The sequence below is a fragment of the Ambystoma mexicanum genome, chromosome 7q, assembly GCF_040938575.1.
Source record: "Ambystoma mexicanum isolate Mex_15411 chromosome 7q, UKY_AmexF1_1, whole genome shotgun sequence".
NCBI lineage: Eukaryota > Metazoa > Chordata > Amphibia > Caudata > Ambystomatidae > Ambystoma > Ambystoma mexicanum.
This window is the reverse complement of record NC_090941.1, coordinates 1127277487-1127293201: the sequence shown is the minus strand read 5'-3', so window position 1 is coordinate 1127293201 and position 15715 is coordinate 1127277487. Positions and strand designations below refer to the sequence as shown.

Below are 15715 nucleotides of genomic sequence, written 5' to 3'. Positions count from 1 at the left end.
CCTGCCGCCATTCGCTCTGCCTTTGGTCCAGCCTGAGGGCTAGATCTATCATTGTGGAACAATCTTCTGGTTGGGGGTCTACTTGGACCACAAGATATTTTAAGTCCTCCCTTAAACCTTGATAGAACAAGGCCATTCTTTTTTCTTGTGGCCAGTCCGTTTCCATGGCCAGCCGTTTGAATGCTGTTACATAGGAAACCAGATCTCTACCTCCTTGCTTTATTGTTAACAGTTCTCTGTCTTTGAGTAAGGTTGCCACCCTTCTATTGAAAATCTTTCCGAATTCCTCAAGAAAAGTGTCCCAGCTATATAGCAGGGCATCGTCTTTGCGGACTAATGGTGTGGCCCATGACGCTGCATCCCCACTGAGGTAGGAGATCACAAACGCGGTGCGGGCCTGTGCAGTATGGAACACAGCCGGCTTGGTTAAGAAATGCAACTGGCATTGCATAATAAATTGGTTGAAGTTCTGGCAGTGACCATGGTATCTCTCGGGTGCTGCTAAGGGTAACAGAGGCTCAGTGGCTACCTGTACCTGAACCGGGATTGGAGGAGGTGGCCTAGGCAATGGGGCTGCTTGGGCTTGATTTTGGATTGTAAGGGTATGAACCTGACCCGCCAAGGTCTGGTAGTCCTGCTGGGTTGCTGCCAATTCGGCTTTTAGCTCTTGGAGAAGGGTTACAACGTCTGCCATGGTTGTGCTGCCTGGGCGCCCAATAAATACTTGGGCTTGCAATTCTGTCACGACTTGCTTCTTCTTGGCGCAGAGGCAGTACAAACGTAGCACAAACACCTCCCTCCCCGTTAGGTCTGGAGGTGGTTAACACAGGCCACCTTGACCCTTTGGGGAAAGAGGGTTAGGGTCAGTTGGATGGATAGGTAGGGGTGATTAGGAAGACCGGGAAGAGAGTGAGGTAGAAGTTGTGGATAGGATCGGGGAAGATTAGGTTCACATGCTCCTCAGCTCCAGCTCCTGAATCCGGAATTCTCCACCCTCACACTCCTGCACTCACTTACTTTCACACTATATGCCAGAAAGGAAGCAGGCCTTTGTACTGGAGCCCTGAACCAATTTTATGTACCTTTTGCATTCAGTCCTGTAAACACAACCCCCGCATTACATCATGTAGGAAACAACACCGGCATTACTTCATGCAGGAAAGAGTAAACTTTTACACTACAGTACGTGCCCCTTTCACAACTAAACTATAAATTCACTTAGCTTCGGTGCTGCTGGATAAGTCTTCTGGCCTTTTCGTGTTGTTTGGCTTCTACGGCATTCACAACCTCATTAGCACTGCAAAAGCAAGGAAAATGTTACTACTGGAGAACATAGTTTCGTTCAAGTTGCACCTTCGGTTACGAAATGCGACTGGAGTGCGCACTATGGAAAATGTACTTATCTTGTTAGTCACGTGGGGCCTGGGGTGAGTTTGCAGGCAGCAGGCGTGCCCCGCGTAGGCTTGCCGACAGGAGCTCTGGATTTGCACATCCTTCCTCTCTGCTGGCCGGAATTGCAAGGGTGGGTTTCGGGCGCGGTCCGTACATGCGCGTTGGCGCGGGCGTGGCTGTCTTCACCCCAGCAGGCCTGTGCTGTGCACGGCCTGCTGGGAATTGTAGTACTCTGGCTGTTCTTCGTCCCTGAGCCAAGAATCTATAAAAGGGATGAAGAACACGCCTGGAGTACTGTGTGGGAAGTGACCTGCACCTAAATAGGCCGCCTACCACCCCTTCAGTACCCCCACCAGCCCTAGCCCTGACAAGGCCTGAGTGAACAACCAACTCATGACTGTGCTCTGCCCCTGAACTCTTGGCTACTTTGCACTGAACTTGCCAAGGCTTTCACCTTGCACCAGTTCCTGGCTCTGGGAGAGGCCATGGCTTTCACTCTGTGATTCTGCCACTTTTTGGAGCGGATCGGAGCCGCCACCCAGTGCCTGCCTCTCTGTCTGCATCAGCTTACTCACTAGGGTGGTACAACTTCTCAGTACCTGCAAAAGCTAGCCTGACCAGCTGAATACAGCTCATTCACTTCTGACAGGCTAGTCAGGTCTGGAGCGTACCTATCCACCATCTCAGGTTCCTTTCCTATGCCAGTAGGCAACCATGGGATCACTGAACATGGTGCTAACACAATAATCACCTCAGTGGCTGCTGAGCCCTCTCTCGCCAGAATAGGTGCCTCAGGGGACCAGTCTCTAATATACACCAACTGAGGAACCCTCCTGTTTCTGGAATAGGCTATGGCATTCACTCTGCACCTGTTCCTGGTGTTGGAGTAGTTTAGGACCTCTGCTCGCACCTGCTCCATGGGCTGGCTCAAGCGACCATTTAGAGTGGAGCAGTTCTGCCGCCCCATGCAATAGTCCACCTGACCTGGGACTCAAGCTGAAGAAAACTCACTCAGTACACGAAAATCCTTCAGGCTAGAAACTACCCTGTCCACCATGTTGTTTTCCTTTTCTATGGCAGTAGACAACCCTAACATCACTGAACCTGGTGTTAACATAATCTTCATCTCAGTGGCCACTGGGTCCTCTCTCATAAGAGTATGTGCTTCAGTGCACTTTAGGCTTGGATGTGGAGCTACCCAGAACACAGGTCCCTTTCAACCTCTGGGTGGGGAGGTTTAAGGCCTGCAGCCCTCGAGCGCTACCTCCTTTGCTGCTTCCAGAGCTTCTGCTCTGGTAACTGCTGTGACTACATCTAGGTCTGGGAGGTAATTACCTAACAACATCCTACTGGAATGGAGACCATGACTGCACATGGTGAAGGGACAGGGCACCCATCCAACTAAGCCCTACCAATTCCAAGCGGCAGTAACTCAGACCGTCAAACTCTATTACCTGCAGGTTTGTATTAGGATGTACTGCCCTACCTTCACCAGCGGCTGGAAAGTTGTGACTCTAGAAGCAGTGCCACACAAGAAAGCTTTTTCTAGAGATATCTGAGTCTTGGCAGGTACTGGGTCCACCCTCAAAGGACCTGGTACCATCCTCACTCAGAGTGAGAGAACTCTTGGAAATTCCCTCGCCTAGTGGGACTGCAACTGTTAAGATGCCCACATTGATGTTGGCCTTCTCCTCGAGGGAACCATCAGTCACAATGGCCTGCATAGGTTTCCATTTGCAGGCAGCCTCACCCTTCTTATGTGTCGAATGACCACACTGATTGTTGATGGTGTGGGGCCTTAGTACTAGAGTCTCCCACACTCTGCCGTCCAGTGGGAGTTGGCCTACTATGGGTCTGGAATCTCCCTTTGGGTTTTTGGGGACATTTCTTGGATGGAGGTTCAAAACCTTTGGCTGGGGCCACTATATATGTCTTTCAGGCCCACTAGACAGGTCCTTTGGCCCTAGCTAGTGAGCACAGCCTTTGGCCGTGCCCATTGTATATTTGAAAACACTATCAGTCAACTAGCCATGGCCTTTGGCTGTGTCCACTGTACATGTTCCCCCAATCTGTTTCTTTTGGACCCTCTAGCTGGCCACAGCCATGTCCTTTGGGCACACTAGCCACGGCTTTTGACTTTTTTTCCAATTTCCATATTGCACCCCTTGACTCGTTGCACCAATAGGTTTCGGTGGGACCCACTAGCCGTGGGGCGAATGGTGCAATGTTACCCCCACCTCATTGTAGCTGTAAAATTCCTCTTTTTCCTGTATTAATCTAATTTCTTTAACTCTTTTTTTTAAAAAAAATGTGTCCCCATAACCGCAGTCATATTGGCAATGTACTACAAATAACCTAGGTTATCTGTAAACGCCTGCAAATTACTGCAGTTATTTTTGAGTAATGCACTTTCATTCCTGATCCAGTTTTCTAGTTTAACCCCAGTTATCCACAGGATAAACCTGATTATGCAATAACCTCTAGCCTTATGCCATTTTATACCTGTTCCTCCTCCAAAAAGCCTTTGTTCCACTTTTAGTTTTTGGGAAAGCCCGGTTATTCCCATCATAACTCTGGTGATCTCTCTCATCGAACAAAATAAAATGGCAGCTTTTTCATTTCTGCAAAGCCTCTCTTTTAAATAAAGACAAATCTGAAATGCTTGTGCTTAATTCTTTATGTGTTAAACAAGATTTAATCAATTCTGGCCTCAAATGGTGTCCTAATTCTATTGAATATTTAGGTATTTCAATTGCTGTCATGCTCTCTGAAATAATCAAAACAAATTTACAAAGTTTGAAATCGAAACTGCTTGACTCTGTTGCTTCTTGGCCACCGTTGTTTTTATCTTCCTGGATAGATTGGAAGCCATTAAAATTTTGTTATTATATTATAATATTTTCAAATGCTTCATATTCATTTACCAGCCTCCTTTTTAAAATCTATTAATAAGTTACTTACTGACTTCTTAAGGGGTCCCAAGAAAAGGAACAGAATTGCGAGCAATGAACGTAGAAGTACTTATGCTAGTGGGGTGTAGGATTTCCGAATTTCAGGAATTATCATAAGCCCTTTATCTTAAAACAGGCTCAAAGTTGGATCTTAATTAATGAACAAATAAATGTACCCAGGTGGTTGATGGTAGAAAAATACTTAGTGCTTCAATATATTAGTTTAATGGATCTAAAAGGGGTTTCTCCAAAACAATGATTCTTGTTTGTGAGAATTCCTTTTTTACCAAACTGATAACCTCCCAAAGCCTTACCTCCTTTTATATGGCGTAATAAAAACATAACTATACATAATAGACCTATACTTTGGAAAACTTGGATAAATAAAGGAGTTAAATTCACAAATCAAAGTATTACTGGAGGAGGTATCCTCACATCAGAGGAATTTAATATCAAATTTGATTTCCCAGGGTTTAGTTCCAAGAATTATAGAAATTTAGTAAATGCTTGTTTGGATTCTATGAGTAGGGATGATATTAATAAGCTTGTTATAGGCCGTATTAGACTACATTGCTTACTAAACTCTTCATAACTTAAAAGCTGTCCAATTTTTATAAAATTCTTAAAAGGGGAAGATCTGCTAATGTTAAATTGTCATCATAATTGATATTGGAAGAAGACTGTGGGACAACATTTGATGATGAAATGTGGTCTATGACTTCGACCAAAATTAAGTTGCTATTGGTATAATCAAATTTAACTCTTATATTACTGCATACATAGAGCATTTATTACCACCTTAAAACTATTCAAATCCAAAATAGCTGACAATGACCTACATTGGTCTTGTATATCAGCCATCCTTTAAACATATGTTTTTTAATGCTCTTTGCTGAAACCATTTTGGATTCAAGTTTGGAATTTCCTCCAATGTATTTTCTAGATTGCCATTCCTTTAACGCTAACTAATATCCTTTTGGAAAGTCTCGCCTTCAATGCTAAGGAAATGAAGTAATTGTTTGTTATTTTTTATTTGTTTATTCTTATTGCAATATGGTTAATAACATCTAATTGGAAAATACTTTGGAAGGATATCTATTAAAGGATGGTGGAACTACATGTGTGATGTACATATAATGGAGAAATGTATCGTTAATTCACTGTCTCTTTCTATCAAACATGAAAAAAGTGGCTTATTTTTGTTAACTATTTAAATTATATTAATACTTAATTAAGTCAAGGTTTATTTGGAAAAATGTTGAATGTACTCATTATTTTTCTTTTGTTGGATGAGTTTCGTTGTTTCACATAGATTTATAATAATTTTGTATATATACACCCACATGTCTTTTTTTTTCTTTCTTCCTTTATTCTATTAAACCCGAATTCCCAATCTGCACGTCACGTATATTGATCACTGTTTCAATATTTTCATATGCTTCTATTTCATTACCCATTCTTAAACATTTCTGTTAGTATGGATTTTGTATCATTTTTAACTAATTATCGTTTCTTGACTATCTTCATAATATTGGTTTGTTTATTACTTGGATCTGAATTTTAAAAAAATCTTGAAAACTTAAAAAAAAATGGCTGAGGATCAGAGAGATAAATAACAATAAGAACAATAGGAAGTGCGAGGAGGAGGCACTTGCACCGGATGTTTGCATCATGGCCACAGGTGAGTAGGCACTGTGAGCATGAGTGAGCAAGGAAGGAGCTATCCAGAGCACCAGGAGAGAGAGCTGAGAACCATGAGAGGGGTGTGGGTGCAAAAGGCCACACCTGTTGCATAAGTTAGGAGGGAGGTCCAGGAAGAGACAGTGAGAGATGGTATAGGAAAAAGTGGCTGCTGTGGCAGAGCACAGAATGGAATGCAGTGAAGAGGAGCCTATACCAAGAAACACCCTACGTTATACGCCAGCTGATTGGTGCCCCCATGCTCCTAGGTTGATAATGTAGAATCAAGGCTTGAACAAATTAAAATGTGTAGTATATAATTCTGGTATAGACCTTTATCATTGGAAATTGGGTGTTGCATACTGTTCACCAAACCTTTATGGTCTTCTGTATGTCCTCATGGTACAGGTGGAACCACTATAGCACATAATACGAACTCACTAAGTACTAAAAGTGGAACATCTATATGGGAAATGAAAGAAGTAAATGCAAGAAATCAGGAGGGCATTATTCCAGCAATCCCCTCCACCCCCTGTTAAGTTACACAGGTAGATTCTAGTGTCATGTGTGGTGAAAGAGGAAATAAGGACACAATAGTGAAACGTTGATTAATGCTCAGATTATTAACATGGTACCCAGTGTGGTGCTGTTGCACTCATTAAGCTTCATGTGGTATTGTATTGTATCATCAGATTCTTCACTATCTGAAAAGTCTCCACTTTAAGAGTCGAACTGGGAATGAAATATCATTTGATGTCAACGGAGACGCCCCCGCGGCGTATGACATCCTGAATGTGCAGATAACTCCAGACGAGCAATTCAACTTGGTAAAAGTGGGCAAGATAGACCCAGCAGCAGAAAATGGCGAAGACATCATAATCAGCTCTGGCGCCATCCTCTGGAGTGACGGATCCTCTAAGGTAAGGCCAGAGTCCGTCGTCTGTTTGGTTGGAAGAGGCAAATTAAAGGATATATATGTAAAAAACAAAAGCAAACAAAAAAAACTCTATTTTTTTTCTTTTTTTGTACAGCTGATTGCGTTAATCTTTTTGTTTATCTTCCAAGGCACCAAACTTCAAAAACAAGCATTTATAAAGTCAATAGTTTTGGCAGATGTAAATGCTTTGTATATTCAAAGTATATTATCAGAATATTCACATGAAAGACATTTGAATCATTACATGTGTGGCGGTCTGGAAAGAAGGGTGCCGGTATGCTTACCGACACCCTTGTTTCCAGACTGCCACACTACGAGTCTGACTGCCAGGGCCTCTACGCCCGGCAGGTCTGACCCTGGTGGGAACAATGGCCCTGGCAGGCAGAGTTTCCATGGAAGCACCATCAGCGATGGTACCGGAGCTTCCGAGTCCCCATTCCCATGGGACTTACAAGATCTGCCACCTGACTTCCCCCTCCGCTAGGACTTGTAATGTCCCAGTGGCAGCGGGAAGCCAGGCGGTGGATCCGGTGCTATGTGGCCTGCGGCAACCCGCCGGTCGCACCAGCGGGTTACCACCAACCTCGTAATAAGGCCAATGGAAAGCTGCACTATACCAACTAGATAGTGAAAGGTTTTTACAAACATGCCGTAATAAAAACTCTGGTTTGATCTGGGAACTGCTAAACAAATGTGGCACGGCTCCACAAGCGTATTTCCAACTTAATGGTGTTCATGAAGATGTGTGGATTAAACACTTTAACACTTTATATGACGATCCTAAGATGAGTAGCTATATTTACAATGGCAGTACTGCAAGATGTTGGGAGCTGCAATGTACTGAAAATATCATCCAGTCCCTTATTAAAACAGCGTCTTCGTCAAGAGCAGCAGGCCTTGACGGTCTTACTAACTGGATGTTTAAACAAAACATAAATGAATGGGCTCTAATCCTCAACAATGCATTTCAGCACATCTTACACACCAAATGTTTACCAGACTCTTGGCGCTCGTCCGTGATTATCCCTATTTATAAGAAGGGTGATCGCATGGACGCTAAAAGCTATCGTCCGATAGCGTTATTGGACGCCCCGGGGAAGCTGTTTACCAAGTTAGTATTAAGAGATTTTGTTCTTTGGGCATCGGCAACCTGTCAACGTGATCCAGCACAAACTGGTTTTGTGGCTGGTCTGGGCACTAGTGTTAATTTACTAACTTTAAATGCTATCCGACAACAAGCCCAGTGTAAGAGACAGCCTAGATATTTTGCATTTGTGGACTTACATTCCGCTTTTGATTCGGTTTCAAGACCTAAACTTATCAACAAGTTAATCAAAGCGGAATGTCCCCCCACTCTTATAGACATCATTTTTGCATTACATTCAAAAACCAAGATCTTTGTAAGATTAAATGCTGAAGGTCTTTTGTCATCGCCTGTTTATACGTACAGAGGGTTAAAACAAGGATGCAGCTTAGCGTCAGCCTTGTTCAACTTTTTTATTAACGATGTTCGCTGGATCTTTACTAAAATAGCGGCTGACGCTCCAATACTGAATGGTGTTAAAATTAGTGCATTATGGTATGCAGATGACCTTGTTCTTGTGTCAAAAACTCCCAGTGGCCTACGTAATCTTCTGTCAGTACTTTGCAGCTATTTCAAAGAAAATGAATTATTTGTAAATACTGCTAAAACTCAGATTGTTACGTTTATCCCTAAAGGTTTACGCAAGCATCTTTTAGAGTGGCAAATTGAGACAACCCCCATAAAGATAGTTCCAAATTATGTCTATTTGGGTGTTATTTTTGATGGTTGTCCCATTGCAGACTCACAGCTGAATAAAATTAAACAAAAGCTAATCATGGCAATTTGTCAGACCCAAATAATTGTATCTAAGTATGGCAAATTCACACTCAAAGCAGCTCTTCTGTTTTGGAATCAAAATGTTGTCCCAACTATTCTTTATGGCATGGAAACGCAAATTTTACCAACTGGATTTCTTAATCGCTTAGAATCCAAATTTTGGCGAGCCATCTTGCATTGACCGCAATGTATTCCTGGGGCAATGATGCGTTATGAATTGGGCTTAATCTCATTAAGTGCCCAACATAATTGGCGCCTATGCGCTTTATTGCGTAAATGTTTGCTTTCAACACAGGACAATTCTGCCTTGTCGGCCATCTCTAGTTACATACTAAACTCAGCAGAAAAGTTCCCGAAACAGTGGTCTTCAAATGTTCTCTCTATTATGGTAAAGGCCGATATTTCTTTGAGCCTTTTATTAGATCATCCAGAGAGAGCAAAGAAGAAAGTCCACATGATGGACTGGATTGAGACCCGAGTAAAGTGTTTAACCTATAGAGATTTTGATCCTGCAATATTTGGTCCTAAAGCTTATAAAGACATTGCCTCGTACTTGTGCCTGTCGCCTTCTTCTGCTATTAGATCTGAGATCCTGAGGCTGCGGTTTAACATCTGGCCCACTAGGGAAGTCAAAGTAAGAAGGAGACAAATCACATCAGACTTTAATTGGTGCAGGTTTTGTCGAAACACAACAATTGTTGAAACCTTGCAACATTTACTATTGGAGTGCACAGCCCCTAAACTTTTGAGTTTAAGAAATATGCACTTTGCTAAATATTTTGTGTATTTTTCACAAATAGACCCAAGTAATAGATGGGTCGCTCTGGCTGCAACTGAATGTATGGGTATAAGGATTGCTACTATCAATTTTTTAAAATCTCTAAACCTGGAATGATTGATATACACCATGTTAACCAACACTTTTAAATTGTGAAAACTTGATTTGGAAGATGGTTGTAATTGTAAACGTTTGTTTTATTGATTTAATGTTTTTACTTAAGCAAGAATGGATTTTTGTAACATGTATAAAATTGAAAAAGTTGTTGTAATACAACTATATTCAATAAAAAAAAAAAAAAAAAAAAAAATAAGGCCAATGGGAGCAATTTACAGACTCAGTCCATATGCTGAAAACATAGTGTGTAAGGGGCTCTTGAGTACCTACTTGGAGAAGCCTGGTTTAGGCGCGTGTCAGGTATTGGCATCATATGGATACGTACTATATTTGGGAGTTAAATTGGACCTTGAATTCTTTTTTCCTTGCCTGCAATGGCCATATTGTTGAACATAACATCAATATTATGCCTTCACCATCTCCCAAAGATTTGGCAGATACACCAGAAAGAGTTGTCATTTATCCTTTCATTGGCTGGTATCTCCTTGCCCCTCATCTCTGCACATTCATGCTTTTTTGGCAAAGTGTGAGCCAATGTCCTGGTGTTAAAGATGCCCCACATGAATACCTTAGATCCAGAGCATTGGTAGACTAGAGGGTAGAACACTCAAGCTGCCCAGAGGCTTTAGAAAGGCTCCTCCCAGCAATGAGGTCAGGTTTTTCTAGGACACGGGTGATATAGCTCAGTGGCAACGCGCTAGTCTTAGAAGCAAAACGGTCCCAATCCCGGATCTGTGCTTAAAAACCTCTTTGGTATTAAGCGCATTATAAAAGAACAACTATACATTATTATTATAAATGACAACATATTTCAATGAGTATTGATTGTTTATCAAGTGTTCATCCATGTACTTTGAATCGTCTGTCCTTGTCTGCAAAATAGTATGTTTTTTAACGTCTATTTTTGTAAACATCTACATTTAATCACAGTTTCCACAGTGTTTTGTTTTCTATATCTTCCTACTTGAGCTCCTCGCTCCTCCACCTCCAACTCCTTGAGGGTCAGTCGCTTCTCCAAACAACAAGTTGGAGGAATATCTCTTTCTTCAGCTGGTGCCTCCCTCTGGAACAGCCTTTCTGCTTCTCTGAAACTTGAGGAGAACCATCTCTGGTTCCGGAAGCTCCTCAAGAAACTCCTCTCTGCTTCTGCCTTCTCACTTCCTCTCCTGTCTGATACTTCAGTGGTCACCTGGTTACCCTCTGAACTCTCAACCAAGTCCCTGCCGCCCAGCTGCACACCTGCACTGCCTCCTGGCAACCCCTGCACTTGTGGTCTGTAACTGCAACCCTACAGCCCTGCACTTATTAAAAACCTGTTGTTTTGCACTTGTTGGCCGCATTACTTGTTGTTTTTGATCCCATGTCTGGCACTTACCCTCCTCCCCTCTGCACTTTTCCCATCCCCTCTCCCCTGCACTTGTGCAGTCTCAACGTCACTGGGCCTAGTAAGATCGTTGTCTTTGTCCTCCCTCTGTTTCCCCTCCCTTGCCGCGTCGCGCCTTGAAACACTGGTGTATAGGTGCGTTACAAATGCCATTTCACATTACATCATATTATTATGACATCTGCATGATGTACTTTGAATGCCAATGCTTTGTGGGCAGGTTGTTCCTCTTTTTTTGTTAGAGCTTTCTAACACTTTGCCACTGCTATCCTCGTTAATCGTCCCATTGTCACCCTTGTGCACTAGGCAGTGGCTGACTTGAGGTTCTCCGCCACTGACCCATCCCCATATCGAGCCAGAAAGACAACTTCACGTGCAAGAACTTCTAGCAGGCCCTTCAGGCCCGAGGGCTAGGATAACCACAGCACTTACCACCCGCACTTACATCTCAAATGTGGGTAAGTGGAAGCAGAACACTTACCTGTATGCTCATTTAAGACTTATCTACTGCCAATGAGAGCCCCCCACACCAGCCCACAGTCAGCAACAACCGCGCAACCCTGCGCTTTGAACGGCCAACTTTCCGCGCAGCCATCACGGCCACTTCCTGTTTGCACGTGCTTCCACAGTTAAATCTTCCGGTGATCGTTGGTCCTCTCTCCCTCTCCTCCATAACAAAAGCCCAGATTCCCAGTTAGGAGAACAGTGCTAAATTATTTCATGCACAGTCAGCGCAGTCTGTCCACATTGCATTCTACCCAGAGTCCGCCATATCAGATCAGCAGAGCAGTGGCAGGTTTCCTTATGTCCAGTGTGCACAGTGATAAGGGTTAGCAATATTCACAGTTACTATAGGAGTGCCCGTCTGCAGATTCAACCACTTAAACAGTTGCGCCCTATTATTTGTATTTGTATTTATTTGATTGTTATACAGCTCTTTACACCAAAGCGCTGCACATGAGAACAGCACGGCACAATACAATGCAGATAAAATGGGAAACACAGAGGACATCTGTATTTACAGTAACCTTGTGAACCAGAAGAAAGAAGATAAGATCTCAAAGAGACCCGGAAAGTAGAATAGAGAGAAATAGAACAAAGAGAAAAGGGGAGAGCATTCCAGTGTAGAGGGGCAAGGAGAGAAAATAAGCGAAAACTGAACACAGGGAGGACGAGGAACAGCAAGAAGGGAATGGGAAGAGGAGCGGAGGGAACGAGAAGGAATATACAGTCAAACCAGAGAAGAGAGGTATGCAGGTGCAAGGCCATGGAGAGATATGAAAACTAAGCACAGAAAATTACATTTTAGACGATGATGGAAAGAAGGCCATCCCAGATCAGCCAGGGAGGACAAAATAGAGTCACAAGGAGCTGGGAGAAAGAGGACACGAATAGAGGCATTGAATAGAGATTTCACAGGAGCTAGGTGAGATAGGGAAAGCCCCAAGAGGGTAGATATAGAGTCACAAGGAGCTGGGAGAAATAGGACACAAATAGAGGCATTGAATCATTGAATACAGATTTCAGAGGGGCTAGGTGAGATAGGGAAGCCCAAAGAAGGGGTTATAGCCAGATAGCACACTTTCCATTGCTTCCAGCATGAGTGGGCGTGGCGGGCATGCTCTAGCGTTACTGCACTCTGCGTGCCAGCCTTGTCATCCTTTGCGTCCTTTGCTTTTCCCAGCTAGTCTAGCTGTCACCCTTCACAAGGAGCCGGTGAAGGCAAGTTATAAATCACTTAGTTACAGTATTGCAGCACACCTCTCTGTACTGCATGACTGGGAATTTTGATAAATTAGAATATGTCGCTTTCAAAGGGGGCTCATCTGTGGACATAGTTACATTGGACAGGGCTGAGAGAGGCAGGTGGGTTTTCCAGTTCGTGACCTCTCTCTCCTGAGCCACAACTAGCAACCTGTGAACCTATTACTGTTACCACAAATTGGTGATTTCAACAGTTTTCCAATGTTGTTTTTTTAATGCTGCATTTCCGGTAGGCCAGGCAATTTAATTTAAGCAACGTGGGGTCTTATCTCCACTACAAAGTTCTTGCCCAGAACTTGAGGGATACATTCTCTCTCCCAATGTAACATCAAGAGGCGCCACAATGCGGTGGAAGGCAGTGCTTGGTACCTTTCCTCTGGAAACAAAGAGTTAATTTCCCTACAGTGCTACTGTCCACTGTAAGAGTTGAGGGCAGTGCCACTGTTGGGACAGCCTTTATCAATTCCAACTAAGGGCGTAGTAAACCCATTCAACTGAGGCAGTACAATAATCCACTATTAGCATAAGCCTATACCAACTGATTTCAGGGTAGCGTAGACTGAGCAGCCAGGCTTATTTATTTTAGGAGGGAGCGAGGGCTGTAGAATCAGTACAAAGAATTTCTAGTACACATATGGTCCAAAGAAACACTGAAACACTATGTATTGTAATAAGAAAGGGTTTATTTAAGTGCAAGTAGGCCATGGTAAATCTTGGGTAATTAAATACTATCACATTATATATAACCACAATTATAAAAACACAACACTATGCTTTAAAGTACACAGACCAAAGCATAGACCCTGTTCAGAAAACAAACCGAATTTCTAGGGAAGTCATAACTCATTAAACACTTTTAGTACAGGCCACATCTATTCATGGGGAGCCAAACCATTAGTTACTTTTAGGTTACTTTACAGTAAGTCAAGGGTAGTAGACTCTTTCAGTCATGCAGTGACAGTCTGTTAAGAAATCACCTAATCAACCAACCCTGTTACCAGGATACATTTCTGAATACTGGATCACAGATTCAAGGAACAGTATATACCTAGAACTACATTCAGGATTACACTGTTATACCAGGTGAGTAAGACCTTTTGGAGTAATAATGAATTACAGCTGCTTTTCAGATCAGTGGAACACAGACTAAGGTGAGCATTTGGAATACACCGGACAGACCAAGGTCAGCTACACCTAACAACACTTTCTAAGAATGGCAAAACAGCTATTCTAGGCAGATAAAACCTAAGGATGCAATAATTATAATTGGTTATTTATAACGCACTTAATACCCAGAGGTTTCTAAGTGTGATCCGGGGTTCGTACCTGTGTTTCCCCATGTCGTCTTGTTTCCAATGTGAGTGTGTTGCCCCATAGCTAACCTCCGAGCCTCAATACACGATTAGAGTTGCTTTTAATATCAGTGAAAAACAGATAGAGGTAGGCAATAACTCTTTAACTTATTTTAGGATGGTACACCGCTATCCGAAGGCAATGAAAACCTATGTACTCTTTAAAGGAGCTACCAGCAACTTAAGGGTATGTATAAACCTAAGACTGTTTTACCATCTGTATAAAACAGACCAGGGAAAGCAAAACCCAATGTTACACTTTAAGAATGACTCACAGTTATTCCAGGTAGGTGAACTCTAAGGCAGACTTATTGTAAACAGGCTATACATCAAGTTAGGGGCTGCAAGATCCAGTTGGGGAACTTATACACATATTCTCTGAAAGAAAAGGCTAGTGAAGCCAACAGCATTACATTTGGGAAAGAGGCACAACCAATTCACAGGTGAGTAAAACTGTGTTTTGTAAATCTTGTGAGGAGCGCACTGCTGTTGAAACACTTACCTGCCTGCAGACTCCACGTGTTCCCTGCACTGCGAGCAGAGCTCTTGCTGGGACTTTCTCGCTTCCTGGAGGAGGCGGAGTTCGCCACGGTCACGTGATGGGTCACGTGACTCTGTAACCCGTATTTATTGCCGGCCCAACCGCCCGAGCAGCGTGTTTTGTAAATCTTGTGAGGAGCGCACTGCTGTTGAAAGGCTTACCTGCCTGCAGCACGCCACGTGTTCCGTGCACTGCGAGCAGAGCTCTTGCTTGGACTTTCTCGCTTCCTGGAGGAGGCGGACTTCATTGCGGTCACGTGACGGATCACGTGACTCTGTAACCCGCATTTATTGCCGGCCCAACCACCCTTGTGGTGTTAAGCCCTGGAGGCAGTAAGGGCTGGAGCCTCTGTTTTGCTGTTTGGCTACTTCATACTGGGGGCTACGCCACACCAACACTTGCACTAACTATTATACATCACTAGGATAAGGGGGAGAGTCGGACTCTGGCAGCTCCTTAAGCAGTTGGGCATTCCTTACCTGGTGACTGGGTGTTCCCGGAGATTTACGCTGAACTACGAGACTCTGTACTATGTTTACAAGTCTTCTATACTATTTTCTCAAGGAAAATACTTTAGGATACCTCCCTCCCTATTAATCCTCTGATTCTATGACAGGCTGCTTATCTGTTTTTAGCTCATCTTAATGTCTATTTGTGGTAGTTTCTGATTTTCTTGTTCTTTTTTCTCCTACCTTATCTATTCAGTGCATTTTTAACAATATAGTGTATTGTTGTAAAGGAGTGAGTACCCTTTTTAACCTGTGTTTTTCCAGATTAAGATACCGACCAACTGGCCCTGTGCCTACTCGAACAATAATATGGTGAATACTTCCCATCCAACCCCCGTGCCCCCACAAACAAAGCTGCTTCTCTCTGCCTCCACGTTAGACGCCTGTGGTGCAAATTCTACAGAACTTCCTCTTGCCCCCAAGGAGATTGTTGCTCCCGAATTTCCCCT

The 15715-nt window shown here is 43.2% G+C and overlaps 1 protein-coding gene across 1 annotated transcript in view; it reads left to right on the top strand.

Moving 5' to 3' along the window:
* LOC138528217 (extracellular calcium-sensing receptor-like) overlaps positions 1-15715 on the top strand; it is a 165117-nt gene that overhangs the window by 51910 nt on the left and 97492 nt on the right. Inside the window, exon 4 of the mRNA XM_069639673.1 lies at positions 6716-6943. Coding sequence (XP_069495774.1) covers positions 6716-6943 — 228 coding nt within the window. The remainder of the gene's footprint in view (positions 1-6715; positions 6944-15715) is intronic.